The 18,769-nt window shown below is 47.3% G+C and overlaps 1 protein-coding gene and 1 long non-coding RNA gene across 5 annotated transcripts; one reads left to right on the forward strand and one right to left on the reverse strand.

Moving 5' to 3' along the window:
• The first annotated feature begins 595 nt into the window (after nt 1-595).
• LOC130543468 (cytochrome P450 4A6-like) lies at nt 596-10,314 on the forward strand. 4 transcript variants are annotated; one of them, XM_057310664.1, is made up of 12 exons: nt 596-880; nt 1,683-1,824; nt 2,567-2,611; nt 3,032-3,195; nt 4,204-4,328; nt 4,698-4,852; nt 5,285-5,391; nt 5,477-5,667; nt 5,764-5,897; nt 6,672-6,733; nt 6,979-7,055; nt 9,525-10,314. In XM_057310664.1, the coding sequence occupies exons 1-12, from the start codon at nt 617-619 to the stop codon at nt 9,691-9,693; spliced, it is 1,635 nt and encodes a 544-aa protein (XP_057166647.1). In that variant the 5' UTR covers nt 596-616; the 3' UTR covers nt 9,694-10,314. The 4 variants fall into 4 exon arrangements, with proteins under 4 accessions (XP_057166647.1, XP_057166646.1, XP_057166649.1 ...); XM_057310663.1 differs by lacking the exon at nt 6,672-6,733 and adding an exon at nt 6,770-6,834; XM_057310666.1 differs by having other exon boundaries at nt 3,068-3,195.
• LOC130543469 (uncharacterized) lies at nt 6,348-15,970 on the reverse strand. Its single transcript, XR_008958839.1, has 4 exons — nt 15,775-15,970; nt 13,016-13,060; nt 10,481-10,621; nt 6,348-7,931 (listed from the first exon to the last, which is right to left on the reverse strand). It is a non-coding gene; the product is annotated as an uncharacterized LOC130543469 (long non-coding RNA).
• Nucleotides 15,971-18,769: the final 2,799 nt, after the last annotated feature.

Genomic DNA, 18,769 nt, shown 5'->3' on the forward strand with positions numbered 1-18,769 from the left:
GAAGGGTGTATGATTGGCTGGCTTCATATGTCCTGAGCCAGCCCTGGACTGGGCCTCCTGAGTGTGAGGCCAGTGCTCTGCCTGCTGGCATAGTCAGCCCAGGACATCGCTGAATGGTGGACTGGGACACGCGTGGGGAACGATGCAGAGGCACCTGAGGCAGACAGTTTGGAGACCCCTGATTCTAATCCCAGCTGGCACTCTCAATGGTGGTTTTCCTCTGGCCACATCACTTTACCTCCCTGTAAGTGTTTTCCTCTGAGAAATAGGATAATAATCAAACCAAGCACACCTCCTGAACATTTGGTAACCTAGATGGTGAAGTTTTTGCAGTCAGGATCCATGTCTGTTTTACTGGCAGCTGTGTCCTGGCACATAGCACACCGCCTGGCACAGAGTAGGTGCTCCTGAAATATTTGATGAATAACAGGGAGAAGAGCAAGTGGGAATGTGCCCGGCCATTATCACTGTCGACTGAGAAAGCTTTCAACCCACAGTTTCCCAAGGTGTATCCTCACAGTTAATGAACTCTAGAAATCCCGTCCAAACTCCACCCTCACCCTTCACCCTCCCTCCAGGTTGGCAGGACAATCCTCCCCTGACTGACTGGGCTGGGATGTTCAGGGGAGGTCAGCAACAGTCAGGGACAGTCACGAAGAGTCAGCGATCCTGCAGCCCCTTCACCATGAGTGTCTCTGTGCTGAGTATCACCGGACCCCTGGGCAGCATCTCTGGGCTCCTGCAAGTGGCCTCCCTGCTAGGGCTGGCTCTGCTGCTGCTCAAGGCAGCACAGCTCTACCTGCGCAGGCAGAGGCTGCTCAAAGCAGTCCAGGAGTTCCCATCCCCTCCCTCCCACTGGCTCTTTGGACACAAGCAGGAGGTAAGAAGGGGCTGCACTGGGGAGTGGAAGGGAAGAGTGGGCTGGGGAAGGCAGCAACCACCCAACCAACACTACCTGGGTGCCAGCACTGGCTGGGTATGAGGGCTGCCCAGGGCAAAGGGAAAGCCCACATGTAGACGGGCTCATCAAGGGTTTATGAATTCAACAAGTGGTCGGTGTCAACTGGGCAGTTGTAGTCCAATGACCCACGTAACCCAATATCGTTGTGGTAAGTGATGATTTGATGAATGAACAAATGCATGAGGAAGGGATTCTAATGGTCAATTCGGAGTACCCGAATCTTCCCCAGAAACTTGGGCTTCCCTCCATCACACTTTAATTATCCTCTACTGTCATGGCCTCTTAATCTGTCTGTCAGGAAAATAAAATTAATATGCAAACTTAAATTAAAAAATATAATCCATTTAATGCCCCAAATAAAATTATATGGCAAAATTGCTTACCATGTGATAAAAGTTGTCATACGTGTTTCATGCAAATGTTGTACTAATGACTTCCAGTACTTTTTACACCATGGAGTTAATTCCTGACAACCTTCTGTAGGCTGTTGGTTGTGACGGCCACTAACTCGACTCGACAATGGGACAGAACCTGGCCTAGGACAAACCTTGGACAACCAGGAAAGTCTGGATCAGAGCCAAGGTCATAAGAAACAGCTCTGAACACTTAGTTGTGCTGATACATCCAGATCTCTCTCCCTATGCCCATCCTGCCCTTACCCCAGCCGTAGCCCTGGAACCAGAAGAAAGGGCTTATTGTTTTCTCTTTCTTTTGGTGACAGTTGCAAAAAGAAGAGGAACTGCAACTGCTACTGAAATGGGTAGAGAATTTCCCATGTGCCTGTCCTCGTTGGCTATGGGGCACAGAGGTGGAGCTCATGATCTATGACCCTGACTACATGAAACTGATCCTGGGGCGGTCTGGTGAGAGGACACCCTCATACTTGTTCAAGCAGCTCTTCCCTCTTGGATACATGCCCAGGGATCTGTGAAGTAGCACAAGACACTGGAGGCTCAGCCATTGATCCCTGACCCTCTACCTACCACCCTCCCAGTCCACAAGCCAGCAGAAGGCCAGATTGTTATCTAAACTGAATGTTGAAACAGCCCTGTTGGGCTGCTTTATTTCTTTTATTTCTTTTCTGTTGTGTTCTGCTCTTCTTCTTCTTCTTCGTTTTCTTTTTTTCTGTTCTTCTCCTCTTCCTTCTCTGCTGCCTGTCTTCTTTCCTTCCCTTCTAAACCAAATTGAGAGGATTCCTGGTCTGGAAGACAGTTTCCTATACAAGATGACTTTGATTAGGCACTTCTAAGTGTTGTCTGTGCTGGGTAATGGGATGCCTGAGCCACCACAATTTATAAAAACACCAGAGATTCAGTCTTTTCATTGGCACTAAAACAGAGCCTTTGTTTCTTATGGATCTACTTACCCGATCCAGTGGGGCTCTGCTGTGGGACTTGGCATCTGCCTCCCCGAGCCTACAGTGTCTATCCGGAAAGAAACAGAGACCAGGTTGGAAGGGAGTGGAAGGTGGCTTGACACAAACTGCCAGCTGACAATCATCAGGAAGGGGTGAGAGACAATGGTCTGCACCACAGCTACCTCTGGGGGGCAGCCTGCCTTCGTTGGTCGCCTCCAGTTAACCTGTAAGGCCCTTCTTACTTTCAGACCCAAAGTCTGAGGGTTCCTACAGATTCATGGCTCCCTGGATAGGTAAGTATATTTAACTAGGACTTCGGTCCACCTTCTGCTTAGGCTTGCCAACAAATATCCATTTGGCCCAGATTAAATAAGAGGTGACCAGGACCATGGTCAGTCCACTCAGCTCTAAATCGAGCCTCCTCTCTCTTCCTCAGATAAAAACCTCACACTTTCTTAATGGTAGGGAGCCCTCCTGCCCCTCACCTTCTCCGTCATCACATCTCAGTCCTCGGTAATGATCTCAGACTAACTTTTCAATGAAGTCCTCCATTTACCCAACCCTGCTCTGTTTCAACCTCAATCTCACAGCTGTGCAACAGGCATTCAGAAGTCCCCTTCCTGACATACACTGCCCTTTCCTGCCTTGCCCAGGATGCCCTTCTTCTGACACCCTGGGTTCTTCCCCAGTTGTCCCCATATAACTCTTGGAAGGTTCCTTCCCCCCCACACACACCCATTGTGGTCCAGGGTATGGTTTGCTCCTGTTGAATGGGCAAACATGGTTCCAACACCGGCGGATGCTGACCCCAGCCTTCCACTATGACATCTTGAAACCCTACGTGGGGCTCATGGCCGACTCTGTCCAAGTGATGCTGGTAAGTTCAAGCCCTGCTCACCTGCACACTCACACCCACAGCACAATTCACAAAGTCCACACTCAGACAGCTGTGTCCCTCAGACATCCATTAGACACGGCCCCTGGAATCACCCACTTATACCATACTATGAGACAGGGCTCCCTGAGGATGGATGGAACACGAAAGCACCCAGGCACCTGCTTTCATCCATTCTTTGCTCATTGCCCACAGAAGACACAGTCATGGTGGATAAAGGGTCCTTTCTCCTCCCACGTCTATGTTTTTGGCTTGGACAGGGAGAGTAGTCAATGCCCCTGGACAACAGGACAAAGTGCCCCTGGCTGGCCTGGTCTGTAGCAGCTTCAGTGGCAGGGTGTACATCCCAGGATGTCACTCAGGTGGGCTCTGGCCTGGGGCTGAAGGCTTCTGTTGGATTTTAGCCACTCCATGGAGTGAAATGGAGACCAGGTCTCCACCTCCAGGGCGGGGTCCTTCCATAGCATCACCTCTGAGCATGACCCTATTTCTCACTCACTGTGTCAGCTGACATTTGTTGAACAAGAGGAGCTGAAAGTACCTGATATCCCTTCTTTAGAAACCCCAGTACTGGCCCCTTGACCTTTCCTTTGCCTTGACTCTTGCTCCCTAAATTGGAACTTCACCCGTTTCTCATGTGTAGATCAACCCGAGGACAGAAAAGAGCCCCTTAATCCCCTGACACACAATGTTTTCTGGTCTGCTAAAAGGTGGTTATCACCACATTTATTCCTCAGTCACACTCTAAGAGATCATGGTTAGTTAAATAACAATTAAATAATAACGTTATCAGAGTATACACTGAGAAAACACACACCATATTACAAACATTTGGCTATATGGTCCTAAACTGATGAAACACAACTGCTTTAGAGAGTGAGGGCATCTCATCAGAATATTTGGAAGCGGCAGAGAGAGAGTCTAGCCTTGTCAGCATGGGCCTTCTGGAGGAGTAGAGAAAGACCGATGTAATGTGTCCCTCTACCACAGGACAAATGGGAAGAGCTCCTCAGCCAGAACTCATCTCTGGAGATCTTTGGACATATCTCCTTGATGACGTTGGACACCATTATGAAGTGTGCCTTCAGCTACCAGGGCAACCACCAGGCAGACAGGTCAGTGAAATCCTCAGCTGCAGCAGGGTCCTGTTTCTACCGACTAGTGCGGACTTATCCGAGAGGCAATTAGGGCAGCTTGGATGTTTACCAGCCCAAAGAGCCACATTCTGCAGAGAGCCCTAGGCCACAGCCAAATTCAGCCCACACCCAACCTTCATTAGACAGATACCTGATCCCAGCCACAGGGAGATGCTGGCTGCCCATGTCCCTCATAAAGGGCTGGGGGTCTCAAGGAAGTAAGAATGACATGACAAATGCCTGGTGTTGTCTGTCACATTGATTGAGGAACCCTCCACCCATAGACCCACTCCACTCCAGGTCGGATATCTCCCTCCATCCAGTCCCTTCTGCATCCTCCCCCTTCAGGAACTCCCAGTCCTACCTTCAGGCCACTCGGGACCTGAACAACCTGGTGTTTTCCCGGATGAGGAATGTTTTCTACCAGAAAGACATCATCTACAGGCTGACCCCTGAAGGCCGCTTGAACCACCGGGCCTGCCAGCTTGCCCATCAACACACAGGTTGGACTCTGCTCTCTGGGCAGCTCCCCTCCTTCATCAGGAACATCCCAAAGGGATCGGCCCTAACCCTTCAGGCAGGTCCTGTCCCTCCAGGACTTGGGACACACCCATCTCGGGTACTTCCTGGTGCAGGTCTTATGGTGCCAGGTGCTATGCAGGAACCTACATGTGTCACCACATGGGTGAGGGCTGAATGAGAGCCCCTGCCAGCAGCAATCAAGCAGAGTCTCCTTGGGCTGTGCTGTTGAGGGGAGTGAGGACCTGCTAGCACCTGGCACTAGACCCTCACCCCAACAAACACACCTGTTCCCACACTCCTCCTGATCCACCTGGCACCCTGCCTGGGGCACAGGGAGCAAGTGGGCTATGGTGGGTGGCTGTGTCTGGGCACCCAGAGCTCTCAGCTCTGCCTGGGAATGCTGTACTGGACAGACCGAGTGATCAAGATGAGGAAGGCTCAGCTGCAGGAGGAGGGAGAGCTGGACAAGGTCAGGAGCAAGAGGCACTTGGACTTCCTGGACATCCTCCTCTTTGCCCAAGTGAGTGTGGGAGGCCTGAGGCATTGCCCACAAGTGTGGAAGAGAGGGCAAGCTCAAACCCTGCCCTCTCTCCGTGTCTTCCCAGAGGGAGAACGGGAACAGCTTCTCTGACAAGGACCTCCGTGCGGAAGTGGACACCTTCATGTTTGAGGGCCATGACACCACAGCCAGTGGCATCTCCTGGATCCTCTATGCTCTGGCCACACACCCTGAGCATCAGCAAAGGTGCCGGGAGGAGGTCCAGAGCCTCCTGGGGGATGGCGCCTCCATCACCTGGTGAGTTCTCATGAGATGGGAGGGCCCTGCCCCCTCAACTAGAGAATTCCCTGATTACCAGGGCCTTGCCGGCCCTTCAGGATAGCTTTGTTTTAGGGACCACCTGGACCAGATGCCCTACACCACCATGTGCATCAAGGAGGCACTGCGACTCTATCCACCAGTTCCAGCTGTTGGCAGAGAGCTCAGCAAGCCCATCACCTTCCCTGATGGACGCTCCTTACCCAAAGGTGTGAACTTTGCCACTCTCACTCCATAGGCACTCTGCAGGAATGCGCGGGAGGCCAGAAATCCTCATGTTCTGGGGCAGTTTGTGTATGTCTGAGACTCATTTCCCCCCTCAAGAAAATCAGCATTTCTTTTGTTGTTCAGATGAGGTCTATGATGTGCTTCGCACAGAGCTTAAATCCAGCAAAAGCTCAAGGGATAAACACATGACAGCCTCTGAATGTGACTTTGGGTTTTACCCTAATATTCTAATTTCCTGAGATATGAATGCTTGAGAGACAATCAGATGGGGCAGGGAGAGATGTGGTCTTTCCTTATAAGGTCTAGGCTAACGAGAGAGGTTAGAGAATTCACTGCCATGGCTTAGATGGTCCAGTCTCCAGGGAGCCCTCAGGTTGATGGCAGAGTAGCTGATGACCAGATCTGAGATCCCTGCCATGGCTGGCAGCCACCTTTTGGCTCCTCCCTGCTCTGAATCCCAGCCCTGCCACATCCTACCTGGGTGGTCATAGGCACGTTGCTCAGCCTCCCCAAGGCTCAAGTGCCTCATGGAAACAATGGAGATGTGAGCCTCACATGTTGTGAAGATGGAGGAGTTCATGCATATTCCCCAAGGGCTCATGGATGGTACTTGATAAATGTGAGTTGTCGCTTGAGTTGAGTTCTTTCCTGCTTCTCAGCCTGGTCATGGTTAATCAACTAATCTGTACACAGGAGCACACGTTCTGTGCCATGTCTGTCCCACACCTCCGTCAACTCTATCATTCTATTCACAGTGATGAGAAGTGGCTCTCGTAGTGGCTTCCAAGTGGCGCGTGGGTGCACCTGGGCCCCACAGGCATGTATGATCAGTCTTCTCTCTTCTGTCCCACAGGATTCTTAGTGTCACCCTCCTTTTATGCCCTTCACCACAACCCAAAGGTGTGGCCAAACCCAGAGGTATGATAGCTTTGGGAGGAGCGGGTGGGATGACCTCTCCAGACCAACCTCTCCTCCTCTCCCACCTTTGGGTGTGCTGTCCCTTGGATGATTGGAAGGAGGGGCTTGACCACACCTGTATTGGCCCTGGTGCTCCCTCTGCAGGTGTTTGACCCTTCTCGGTTTGCACCAGATTCCTCACAACACAGCCATGCTTTCCTGCCCTTCTCAGGAGGACCAAGGTGAGGCACTTGTACCAGGACGGGGGGGGGGGGGCTGTTTCCTGGGTACATACCTGATGTTTGTGGTTTCCTACATTTCTGTGGGGTCTGAAAATATGCCCTGGCATGTTGGTTTGCTGGGAAAGAGATGTGTGTCTCTGACAAAGAAAGTTGGTAATCACGGCATGCCATGGAGACGTTGACCCATTGCTCTTACCCAGTCTCCAGCCACAATTCAGTGTCAGTGGGTGCTCAAAAGCTCAGGGTATTCTTGTGATTTCTTCACTTTATGAGTATGACTTCACAGAATTAGATTTTCTCACATGTAATTTTCAAGAGTTGTTGATGTCAAAGTCAGGATGGAATCAAAAGATTTCTTTTGCACACATTCTCAACCAGCCTGTACTACTCAACTCCCCATTCTGCCCCCACATTGCACCATTGACTGCAATGCAGGTGTTTCCATCCTCAGCCACCTGCATGTGTCAAATATTTAAGCCATACACAGGAAGGTTTCCGACAGTCTCTTAAGGGCTTCATAAAGTACTTGACTAATCTGTGTTGCCACTATATTTTCATCTATCCAAAAGAATTTTTGACTCCATGGTAATGGTTATGTACACTTGACAAATTCCCAGTTCTCCAATCATCACATATGATCTGGGCTCCACATGCCTTAATATTACACTTAGAGTCCAATCATCCAAATGGGCAAATATATAAAAATGAAGACATTAAATTGCTTTTGAGAGAAAACGCACTATTCTGTATATGACACATGGCATTTGAACGTTACCTGGTCTGTAAAATGTAAAGCACACTTGAAGTGGCTGTTCAGTGGGATGACTTTTCTCCAGAGTGGCTGCTCTGAAATCCTCCAGTGCTGCTCAAAGTGTCCTATAAATAGTAACCGCAGTAAACTTTGTAAGTAGTTACTTGAAAAATAGGTTTTTTTCCAAATACAGAAATCTGTCAATCCTTCACAAACTAAGTTTGAATCCACTTTCACACAACATCCTTAAGCAAATTATTCTTCCAGATGCTGGCTTCAGGATTTATTTCTCCCTGGGATTGAGTCCTTTCTCCTAGATATTGGTGCAAGTCCTATGGCTGCCAGTTGAGACAGGAGAGGGGTAGACAGTTCAATTCCTAGCTCAGAACTAATGGTCATGCATATTTTATTCCATTCAGGGTTTTTTTTTTTTCAGTTCAATAAACATGTTCAATTATAAGACTGCCTATTAAGCCTGTCTCTGTGTGCCAAGTCCTCTGCTATGAGATGGCATACTGCCCTTGCCTCCAGGAGTTCACAGTCAAGAAATAAATGCCTCCACTCAAAAGACACATCTATCTTTCTTCCTTCCTTTCTCTTTCTTTCTTTCTTTCTTTCTTTCTTTCTTTCTTTCTTTCTTTCTTCCTTTCTTCTCTCCTTCACTAATTGACCCCACTGTAGGAAGCTCCATGTTCCTGGCACTTTCCTGTTCTGGAAAGTGATATGTCCTTGAGTAAAATATTATGGTGATGTCAGGGTCCAGGAATGAAGAGGCACAGCCAGCAGGGACAAGTGGGAGGGCAGCCTGGCATTGCCTTAGCCTTGAGCATGTGGCAAGCAGAGGGGGAGGGTGGGCATTCTCTGGGACCTCCTCAGCAGGAGCTGAGCTGGGAGGAGGAGCTGAACAGGTGACAGGTGAGTGAGCCAACAAGCCAGAGAGGACTTTGATGCCAGCTGAGGCGTGTGGACATGTCAGACCTGTGATGGAGGGCATGGGAGGCTCTGAGCTGGGCTGGGAATTCAGGGAGGGAGTGGAGGCAGAAGACAGAAAAGTCCAGGTGAGGAGGTTGAGGGATGGCAGGCAGGGACATTTCTGTAGTAGAATTGGAAGGCTCCAGCAGCTGGTTGGCTGAGGGGCCGAGGGGGAGGCAGGAGTCTGGACCCAGACTGGCAGTCTGGAGGCAGATGGCACAGCAGACTGAGTGTCACTAAGGCTCTGCCCCTGCAGAAAGCTTCCCTGTTGCCATTCTGACTTCCTTACCCAACTCTGCCTTGTCCTTTCTCTGAGGATCTGGATCCCTGTGTGCCCCAGATGGTTAGGGCCTGAAGTGTGGCCCATCCTATCCCCTACGGTGCCCTGTCCTGGTCTCCACATTGTGAAACCGGAAAAGGCTTGTGCAGAGAACAAACAACTTAATAATTAACTGTTTTAGTGATCTCTTGACTTGGCCCCAAGGCTCCAGGTGCTGACCTTCTTCTAACAGGGTTTCAGGCCTACTGAGAATAGAGGTAGGAGTAGGACGTAATCCTGGAAGAGTGTAGGCTTTGTCAAGGGTCAAGGGGAGAGCGTGAAACAAGCAAGGTTAGGTAGGCTAGAGATGTGTGTGTGTCCTGGGGAAAGGGGATCTGGGCTGGGCCCATGCAGAAAACCCTGAATGTGCTGATCCTGGCAGGGGGTTTGAGGCTCCTCCTCATATCCTTTTCCCTCCCTGACCCAGGAACTGCATCGGGAAGCAGTTTGCCATGAACGAGATGAAGGTGGCGGTGGCCCTGACCCTGCTCCGCTTTGAGCTGGCTCCGGATCCTTTCAGGGTCCCCGTTCCCTTTCCAAGAATCGTGTTGAAGTCCAAGAATGGGATCCACCTGCACCTCAGGAAGCTCCTCTAACCCTTGTGGGGACAAGGATGAGCCCTGAGGGACTCCTGCCTGCCATCCTGTCTTCCTGTCAGTCTCTCCTGTCTGCTGTCTTCTGCCCACTTCCTGCTTTCACTCTGCCCACCTGCCAGCCTCCCTACTCTCCTCTTGTGCATCAGACTGTCTTCCCTTCTCTGTCTCACCCTTTGCCATGATTCCTACATGTTTGCCTGTTTCCTTTCTCCCACCTGGCTGTAGCTCTGACTCTCCATGTAAATCATGATCAGCTGCCTGTCCCCAGGCTGTCTGCCCTCTCCCTGTTGTTGTTCTTCCTGCCTGCATGTGTGTTCCTGTAATGTTTTCTCTTGCTGCTTTACCAAATTACACAAACTTAGTTCCTTAAAAGAGCACAATTGGTGATCCTATAGTTTAAGAGATCAGAAATCCTAAATGGGTCTAACTGGGTTGCAACCAAGTTGTTACAGAAGCTCTAAGGGAGAATCTCTTCTCCTGCATCTTTCCATCTTCTAAAAGTCTGCTCTTAAGGCTATTCAACGAGGGGATTAGGCCTCCCCGTTCATCAAGGAAACATCTTTTTCTTAAATGCGATTGATTACAGATGTTAACCATATCCATAAAATTTTTAGTGCAACATCTAGACTTTTGTTTAATTGAACCATCGGGAGTCCAGCCAATCTAAGTTGACACATAAAGCAAGACATCACAGTCCTCCTTTCGTCCTCTTGGCATTCACACATTCCCTTAAACCATACTTAATCTGCAAGTTACGTGTAGTAAAGTCACACTTCTACCAACTAACCTTCTTAAGATTGAAAGTGTGTTGATCCTTTTCCCCAACAACAAAGCAAAATCTTTGGAGGGTATTCTCTCTCCTCCCTGAAATCCTTTGACTTAAATGCTGTGGTACAGAGTTAACTATTAGTATCACACATTATGGTTTCTGTGCAGGATATAAGAAAAAGAAGAAAAAATCTGACACACATGTGCACACGTGCATAATCATATTCATAACAAATAAGGAAAATGCTAGAAATAATTACATTCCTTATTTCTATAACCTGTGACATAGCCATCCTTAGCATTTATAACCCCCTTCTTCCACCACCCATTCCATATTTTCTTTGCCCTCTGAAAGCACCTCAGCCAGTTGTGGGTTTTTGCCTGGTGCCATGACCCAAACCTTCACTCTTGAAGGATCTGGGCCATTACTAATCTTGCCTGAATTGGGCTGTGGCATTTCTCCATTTACTCTAATGACAAGGCAGGGTAGTCCTACGAGATGCCCCATGTATTTCCTCCATTCCGAGCATATCTTTTCTCACCTTCATTGGTAAGGAAACTGCCAATTTCCCCCTTGGAAATCAGGATCGACCCAGTACAGTAACTGCTTCTGAGTTAGACCCATGAGGAGCCCAGAGTGGCCAGGAGGTATCTTCACATAGTCATTCCTGTGTCTCCTGGTGGAGGCACTCCTACTTTTGGAAGTAAGACCACTAGGACAGCAGAGCATAAGGTTGCAGTGATAAGTACTCCAAATGTTGCTAATCAGAACACTAGGGTTAGTAATGAGTGGTGCTGCTCCCCTTTCCATCCCTAGAGTCCTGGATGGGTGAATCCTGGCTATGCGAGAAACCGCACCATGTATTGGACATTGATGAAAAGCTTATACAGCCTCCTGGAGGGCCTTCCTTCAATGCTGCAAGTTATTGCCACCTAGCTGGTGCTGTATACCCAAACCTCTCCTGAGGTTATTTCTCTGGTTCTGGAATGCCTAGCTGGAATGGATATACTCCCCAACTGGCAAAGAAGACTCAGTAGAATATAGGTGTTTGATGCCTCCAGCTTCATGGGGATCTTCCCATATGTCCCTGTTCCAATCATCAGACTCCTATTTCTCATAGTTCTCACTGTAACAGATGACACCCTTCGAGATATGGAATTCAGTTTGCTGATAATTCAGACACAGGCAGGATGACACCTGGGTTTGGTTTCAGAAATCTGAGGCCTGGCTAAATAAAGCCTGTGGCTACAGGTCAGAGTGATCTTCAATGCAGACATAGAAGCTTTCAGGTCATTTATTTCTTTTTTGGTCTGAGAATTTGTTTTGGGGTTTTTTTGAAAAGACTTTATTTATTTGACGGAGAGAGAGAAAGAGAGAGAGAGAGAGGGAGAGTATGCACAAGTGGAGGAAGGGGCAGAGGGAGAAGCAGACTCCCCGCTGAGCAGGGAGCCCAATGTGGGGCTCAATCCCAGGACCCAGGGATCATGACCTGACCCTAAGGCAGAGACCTACCTGACTGAGCCACCCAGGTGCCCCTGGTCTGAGAATTTGAATCCTCCACATTATTCTTTCCTTTTCCCACTTTCTCCAGTATAACGCTGACATCCAGTCAATCTTCTTATGCTCCTTAGTTTGACTAACATGTTTTAAGGCATCAAACACATGGTCATCAGAGCCTTGCCTTTTGCAATTATTTGATTAGCAGCATCCAATGGTGATGTCTTATGTATTGCAACACCAGGCCCTGGGTTACCAGTGTCCTCTTTACCATTGGGAATAGAGTCATCAGTCCCTTTCCAAATAATCCTATTAGAGAACCAATTCATGAGACCCAGAACCAATTCAGAAAACTTGTTAAGATTCTGTTCCTTTAGAATCGTTCTTGGTACCAAAATTTATATTAGTCGGAGTTCCACCAGAAAAACAAAACCAAGCAGAGAAAGACAATTATCATATGGTTTCACTCATTTATGGAACATACGAATAGGAAGATCGGTAGGAGAAGAAAGGGAAGAAGAAAGGGGCGGTAAACAGAAGGGGGAATGAACCATGAGAGACTATGGACTCTGGGAAACAAACTGAGGGCTTCAGAGGGGAGGGAGTGGGGGAATGGGATAGGCTGGTGATGGGTATTAAGGAGGGCACGTATCACACGGTGCACTGGGTGTTATACGCAAGTAATGAATCATGGAACTTTACATCAAAAACTAGGGATGTATTGTATGGTGACTAACATAATATAATAAAAAAATTAAAAAAATAAAAGGGAAAAAAACCCCAGTAGAATAGATGCCTGTCCAGAGAGAAATTGACAGACCCAGAAGGATGATGTATCTGAGCCCCACTTTCTGTCCACCCAGTAGCTTTCTTGTGTTCTCCCTGTCTTAGTACTGAGCAGATTAACTAAGGGGACTAGAGGGCCAGGTTGTCCAGTGGATGGGATGCCTGACTGAGCAAGGACACAGCAGGGAAGGAAAGGGCAGGGGAGGATCACGGTCAGCCAGCACCAAAGGTCAGGGGTGGGAAGAGCAGGGAAGGTAGGTGTCCACTCACCAATCCACTGGAGGAAGAAGTTAAACACTTTTGGGATCATGGGATCTATAAGAGAAAGATGACTGATCAGGTCATGCACAGACTGAGAGATTCCCAGAGGAGGCTTGTGGATAAATAGGACAGTCATGGACCTTAGCTCTCCAAACTTTTGTTGCAGTCCCCAGGACTGTTTTCCACATGGTGCCCGAGCCCTTTACTCTTAGGAAGCCCCACCCTCTCCCACCAACACTGACCCCCTCGATTCTACAAAACCTTAGGAAAGTCAGGCTCATAGATGTTCAGGAAGCCAAGGAACTGTCCAAGCCAGAGTGGGTGGGCATGGGAGAACTGGTGGGCTAAGGATACAATGTTGTCTGGGCCCTCTGTCTACTGCATTGGAAATGTGACAGAATGCCAGGCCCCTCGGAAGCCCACTGTCACCAGCCAGGCCCTACATCCTTGATCAACAAAGGCAGGGGGCTGCCCAGACAGACCCTGGGAGCATCCTTCCCTCCTCCTGCATCCTTCTCCCAGCCAGTCTCAGCCCTATACACCTTTGGGTTCAACCACCTCTCCAGCCCCAGAGACACCACTGTAAGTCCAAGCCATCCTCTTGCTGTGCCTGGGTGAGCTCAACAACCCCAAGCTGGCCAACCTGCTTCCATCTGGTTCCTGTCATCAGCCCTCTATCTATGCTGCTCCCAGAAAGAGCTCTCTTTCGGCATTAAAGCTGTTTTCATGAGAGTTGTAACACCAGCTCGCTGTGCAATGTAGTAATCTGCTCGATTCTGCACCCGTTATGTCATTTGACACACATTTTGGGGACCTACTATGTGCAGGGCACTGTCTAGGCTTCTCAGGGCATGAAACAGACCTGGTCCTACCCTTTCATTCCACGGGGCAGACCGATTATATTCAACTAAACAATTAAGGAGTGTAAATACACATGCTAGTAAGGGCCAAGAAGGAAGCAGACAGTGCTATGAGTGAGACTAGCAGGGAGACTCTGCTTAGACAGGGAGATCGGGGATGGCCCCTGGTTGGAGAGGACATTCGAGGTGAAACCCGGAGGATGAGAAGCAGCTGGCGGTGCAAAGAGCAAGGGACAGCATTCCCAGTAGAGCAAACAGCAAGCACAAAAGCTGTGGGGCAGGAAAATAGTGGTGTCTTCCAAGAGCTGCCACCTGGTCAACTTTGCCCTGAGATGAGGTTGGAGATCATCCAGAGGGTGGTGTGTGCTCTAAGACAGGGTGCTTTAAAAACGTAGGTAGAGCATATATGAAAGCATCGGCATCATGCCTACACAGAGTAAGCATTATACATAATAAATGGCAGTCAGGCATTAGCAAAACTGGAGTAGAAATTTGAGGTCATGGTCCTAACTATGACATTTACTTTCTTTGTGACCTTGACAAAGTCAACTAAGTCCCTGAGCCTTAGTTTTCTTGTCTGTAAATTAAGGTTAATAAATTGTACAGTAGTTATGTCTGTGCTATGGAAATCCTGTGCAAGTACTGAGACAATATTTTGGAAGCTTTACTGCATGCCAACAGCAGGCAGGTTACTGGGTCAGGAGCCCTCACTCCCTCAGAATCACTTATAGCTCATTCCAGGTAGAAAGTCCTGCTACACAAGGTCCCCAGCCAAGAATAAACATGAGAGTTCTGTGCCTTCACTTGGATGGGAAAAGCAAGCAAGTATTCAGGATGGAAAACCTTTTGCCTGGGCCATGCAGTCTTTATAGAGGAGTAAAAGTCAACAAGGTATGGTATATTGCATCAATATCCAACCCAATATTATCAGTCCCAGAAACAGAAATGCCTGGTGTTCTCTACCCACAGGAGTAATCACTTCAAGCTGCCACCTTGGGGACTGACTGCAGCCACTCCTCTGCCTTCCTGTGGCCCATTAACGGAACCAGGAAGCATCCAGGAACAAAAATACTCATTTCCCTTTAAAATGTGGCAACCCAAACTGAACCTGGTCTCTTTAAGACAGTGATCTAATGGGTCCAATGTGATCCTGATTTCCTCCTCCATTTGTTTGTCAAGCAGTAAGAATTCACTGGGCATCATCAATAGGCACAGCCCTCTGTCCCATGCTTTAGAAACCTAAGACACAGGTTGCCCTGTTACAACCTTCAAAGACTCCTTGGTTGGGGTGTCTGGATACCAGATGAATGGGAAAGATAATTGACTGGTGAATAAACGTTGACCATGCCAACACAGCGGAGTAAGGCTTGAGCTCATGCTCTACAGACAGTTCTGCATTCTGCTTTCGTCACTTTATGATAAGCTCTACTCACATCATAAAAAGTTCTCCATGAGCATTCAATGACTGCTGCATCTAGCCACGTGGTGTGCTCTACACTTGCTCACAAAAACGGCCCTACCTAGTGAGGCGGGCATGTATGCCAACATGTGGGATTGATGCCTGAAACACACTCCTGCTCCTCGGAAATGCTGGATCAAATAGAGCAAGCATGAAATGTCCCCTGCAAAGTTTGGGAGATACCACGTGTGGGCTGGACGGTGGTTTTCAGCAAATGGTTCACAGGAAAGTCTCTGGGGCCACACTGCCTGGGTGTGATGCTGGCTCCACCTCTTACCAGTAGGGTGACCCTGGGCAGGCAGCTAAGCTCTTTGTGCCTTACTTTTGACACTGAGACTACGGGATTATGATTGATTGATTGACTGATTGATTGATTGATTTAAATTCAAGTTAGTTAACACATAGTGTATATTGTTTTCAGGAGTAAAATTTAGTGATTTATCACTTACCTATAACACTCAGTCCTCATCACAACAAGTACCCTCCTGGGGCTCCTGGGTGGCTCAGTCGTTAAGCGTCTGCCTTCGGCTCAGGGCATGATCCCAGGGTTCTGGGATGGAGCCCTGCATTGGGCTCCCTGCTCTGCTGGAAGCCTGCTTCTTCCTCTCCCACTCCCCCTGCTTGTGTTCCCTCTCTCGCTGGCTGTCTCTCTCTCTGTCAAATAAATAAATAAAATATTTAAAAACAACAACAACAACAAACAAGTACCCTCATTAATGCCCATCACCCATTTAGCCCATCCCCCCACCCACCTCCCCACCAGCAACCCTCAGTTTGTTCTCTGTAGTTTAGAGTTTCTTACGGTTTGCCTCCCTCTGTTTTTATTTCATTTTCTTTTTCCTTCCCGTTCCCTATGTTCATCTGTTTTGTTTCTTAAATTCCACATATGGGTGAAATCATATGTGAAATCATATGAAATTTAAATTTATCTTTCACTAACTGATTTATTTAGCTTAGCATAATACCCTGTAGTTCCATCCACATCCTTGCAAATGGCAAGACTTCATTCTTTTGGATGACTGAATAATATGCCTATATATATATTTATATACACACATATATATATACACACATATATACTATATGTGTAATATGCCTATATATATTTATATACACACATATATATATCAATCACTTCTTTTTATTATATTATATATATTTATATATATCACTTCTTTTTTTTATTATATTATTTTAGTCACCATACAGTACACCCCTAGTTTTTGATGTAGTTTCATGATTCATTACTTGCGTATAATACCCAATGCACCATGCAATACGTGCCCTCCATAATACCCTTCTTCTTAATCCATTCATCTGTCGATGGACATCTGAGCTCTTTCCGTATTTTGGCTATTGTGGACATTGCTGCTATAAACATTGTGGTGCACGTGCCCCTTCAAACAACTATGCTTGCATCCTTGGATAAATACCTAGTAGTGCAATTCCTGGGTTGTAGTGTGGCTGTATTTTTAACTTTTTGAGGAACCTCCATACTGTTTTCCACAGTGGCTGCTCTAGTTTGTATTCTCACCAACAGTGCAAGAGATTTCCCCTCTCTCCACATCCTCTCCAAGATCTGTTGTTTCCTGACTCGTTAATTTTAGCCATTCTGACTGGTGTGAGGTGGTATCTCATTGTGGTTTTGATTTGTGTTTCCCTGATGGTGAGTGATGTTGAGCATCTTTCCATGTGTCTGTTGGCCACTTGTATGTCTTCTTTGGAGAAATACCTGCTCATGTCTTCTGCCCATTTGTTGACTGGATTTTTTGCTTTTTGTGTGTGGAGTTTGATAAGTTCTTAATAGATTTAGATAGTAGCCTTTTATCTGATAACACATTTGCAAATATCTACTTCCGTTCCATTGGTTGCCTTTTAGTTTGGTTGATTGTGTCCTTCGCCGTACAGAAGCTTTGTCTTGATGACGTCGCAATACTTCAGGTTTTTGTTTTTGTTTCCCTTCCCTTTAGAGACGTGTCTAGGAAGAAGTTGCTGTGGCTGAGGTCAGAGAGGTTGCTGCCTGTTTTCTCTTCTAGAATTTTGATGGTTTCTTGTCTTACACTTAAGTCTTTCCTCCATTTTGAGTTTCTTTTTGTGTACCGTGTAAGAAAGTGGTCCAGTTTCATTCTTCTGCATGTCACTGTCCAGTTTTCTCATACCTATCTGTTGAAGAGATTGTCTTTTCCCGTTGGATAGTCTTTCCTGCTTTGTTGAAGATTAGCGACCATATAGCTGTGGGTCCATTTCTGGATTCTCTATTCTGTTCTGTTGATCTGTGTATCTGTTTTTGTGCCAGTACCATACTGTCTTGATGATGACAGCTTTGTAATACAGCTTGAAGTCTGGGATTATGATGCCCGCCTCTTTGCTTTTCTTTTTCAACATTACTTTGGCTATTCGGGGTCTTTCTGGTTCCACACAAATTTTGGGATTGTTTGTTCTCACTGTGGGAAAAATGCTGGCGGTATTTTAGTAGGGATTACGTTCCATTTCTTTGTGTGTTCTTCAGTTTTTTTCATAAGTGTTCTATAGTTTTCAGCTTCAGTTCTTTTACCTCCTTGGTTAGGTTTACTCCTAGGTATCTTATGGTTTTCGATGCAATTGTAAATGTGATCGATTCTCCTTATGCTGATACTTGGAGAATTTTTTTAAATAATCTATATTTTAGGATTGTTGTGGTGAAACCACATAAAATTCCTTGCTCAGTGTCCAGAATATAGTAAGTGCTCAGTAAATGCTCACTATTTCCAAGCATTATGTACCCAATTCTATAGAGGAAACCGAGGAATCAAGGAGGCAAACACGGAGTTACATCCAGAATTGCAACCCAAGCTGTCCCACTTCAAAGGTCTCTCAACAACTGCCCCTCATGTGCTAGGTGCAAAGCTGGTGCTGGGCCAAGTAAGGAAAGGACTCAGGCTACAGAGGCGCTGGGCCTGGGCCAGTGAGCGGAGGAAAGTAACCATAGAAGTGGAGGAAATTTGAGGGGCATGGGTAACGTGGTTACACACCTCTGAGTCTGAATAAGATCCCAGATTTTAGAGAAAAAGGGAGAGACCTGTGGCCCCATGGGTTGTGTAAGGAATCTCCTGTCACTAGGTTGGCCACAGGAGGAGGGCATAGGAATAACAAGGTAGATGGTGAGGAAAAGGGCAGGAGGAAAAGCTGCCTTCCAAAGAACTCCTCACGAAAACATCTTGTTTTCCTCTCTGAATTATGGGCTTGGAGTTGACTTGGGGGAAGAGAATCAGGAGCAAAGTGAGGCTGAGACACTAACTTGTCGCCCTCAGATGTGATTTGATATGATCTCCATGAGTCTTTTTTTATAATAATTTTTTATTATGTTATGTTAGTCACCATACAGTACATCCCCAGTTTTTGATGCAATGTTCCATGATTCATTATTTGTGTATAACACCCAGTGCACCATGCAATATGTGCCCT

This window comes from Ursus arctos, unplaced genomic scaffold (assembly GCF_023065955.2).
Source record: "Ursus arctos isolate Adak ecotype North America unplaced genomic scaffold, UrsArc2.0 scaffold_12, whole genome shotgun sequence".
NCBI lineage: Eukaryota > Metazoa > Chordata > Mammalia > Carnivora > Ursidae > Ursus > Ursus arctos.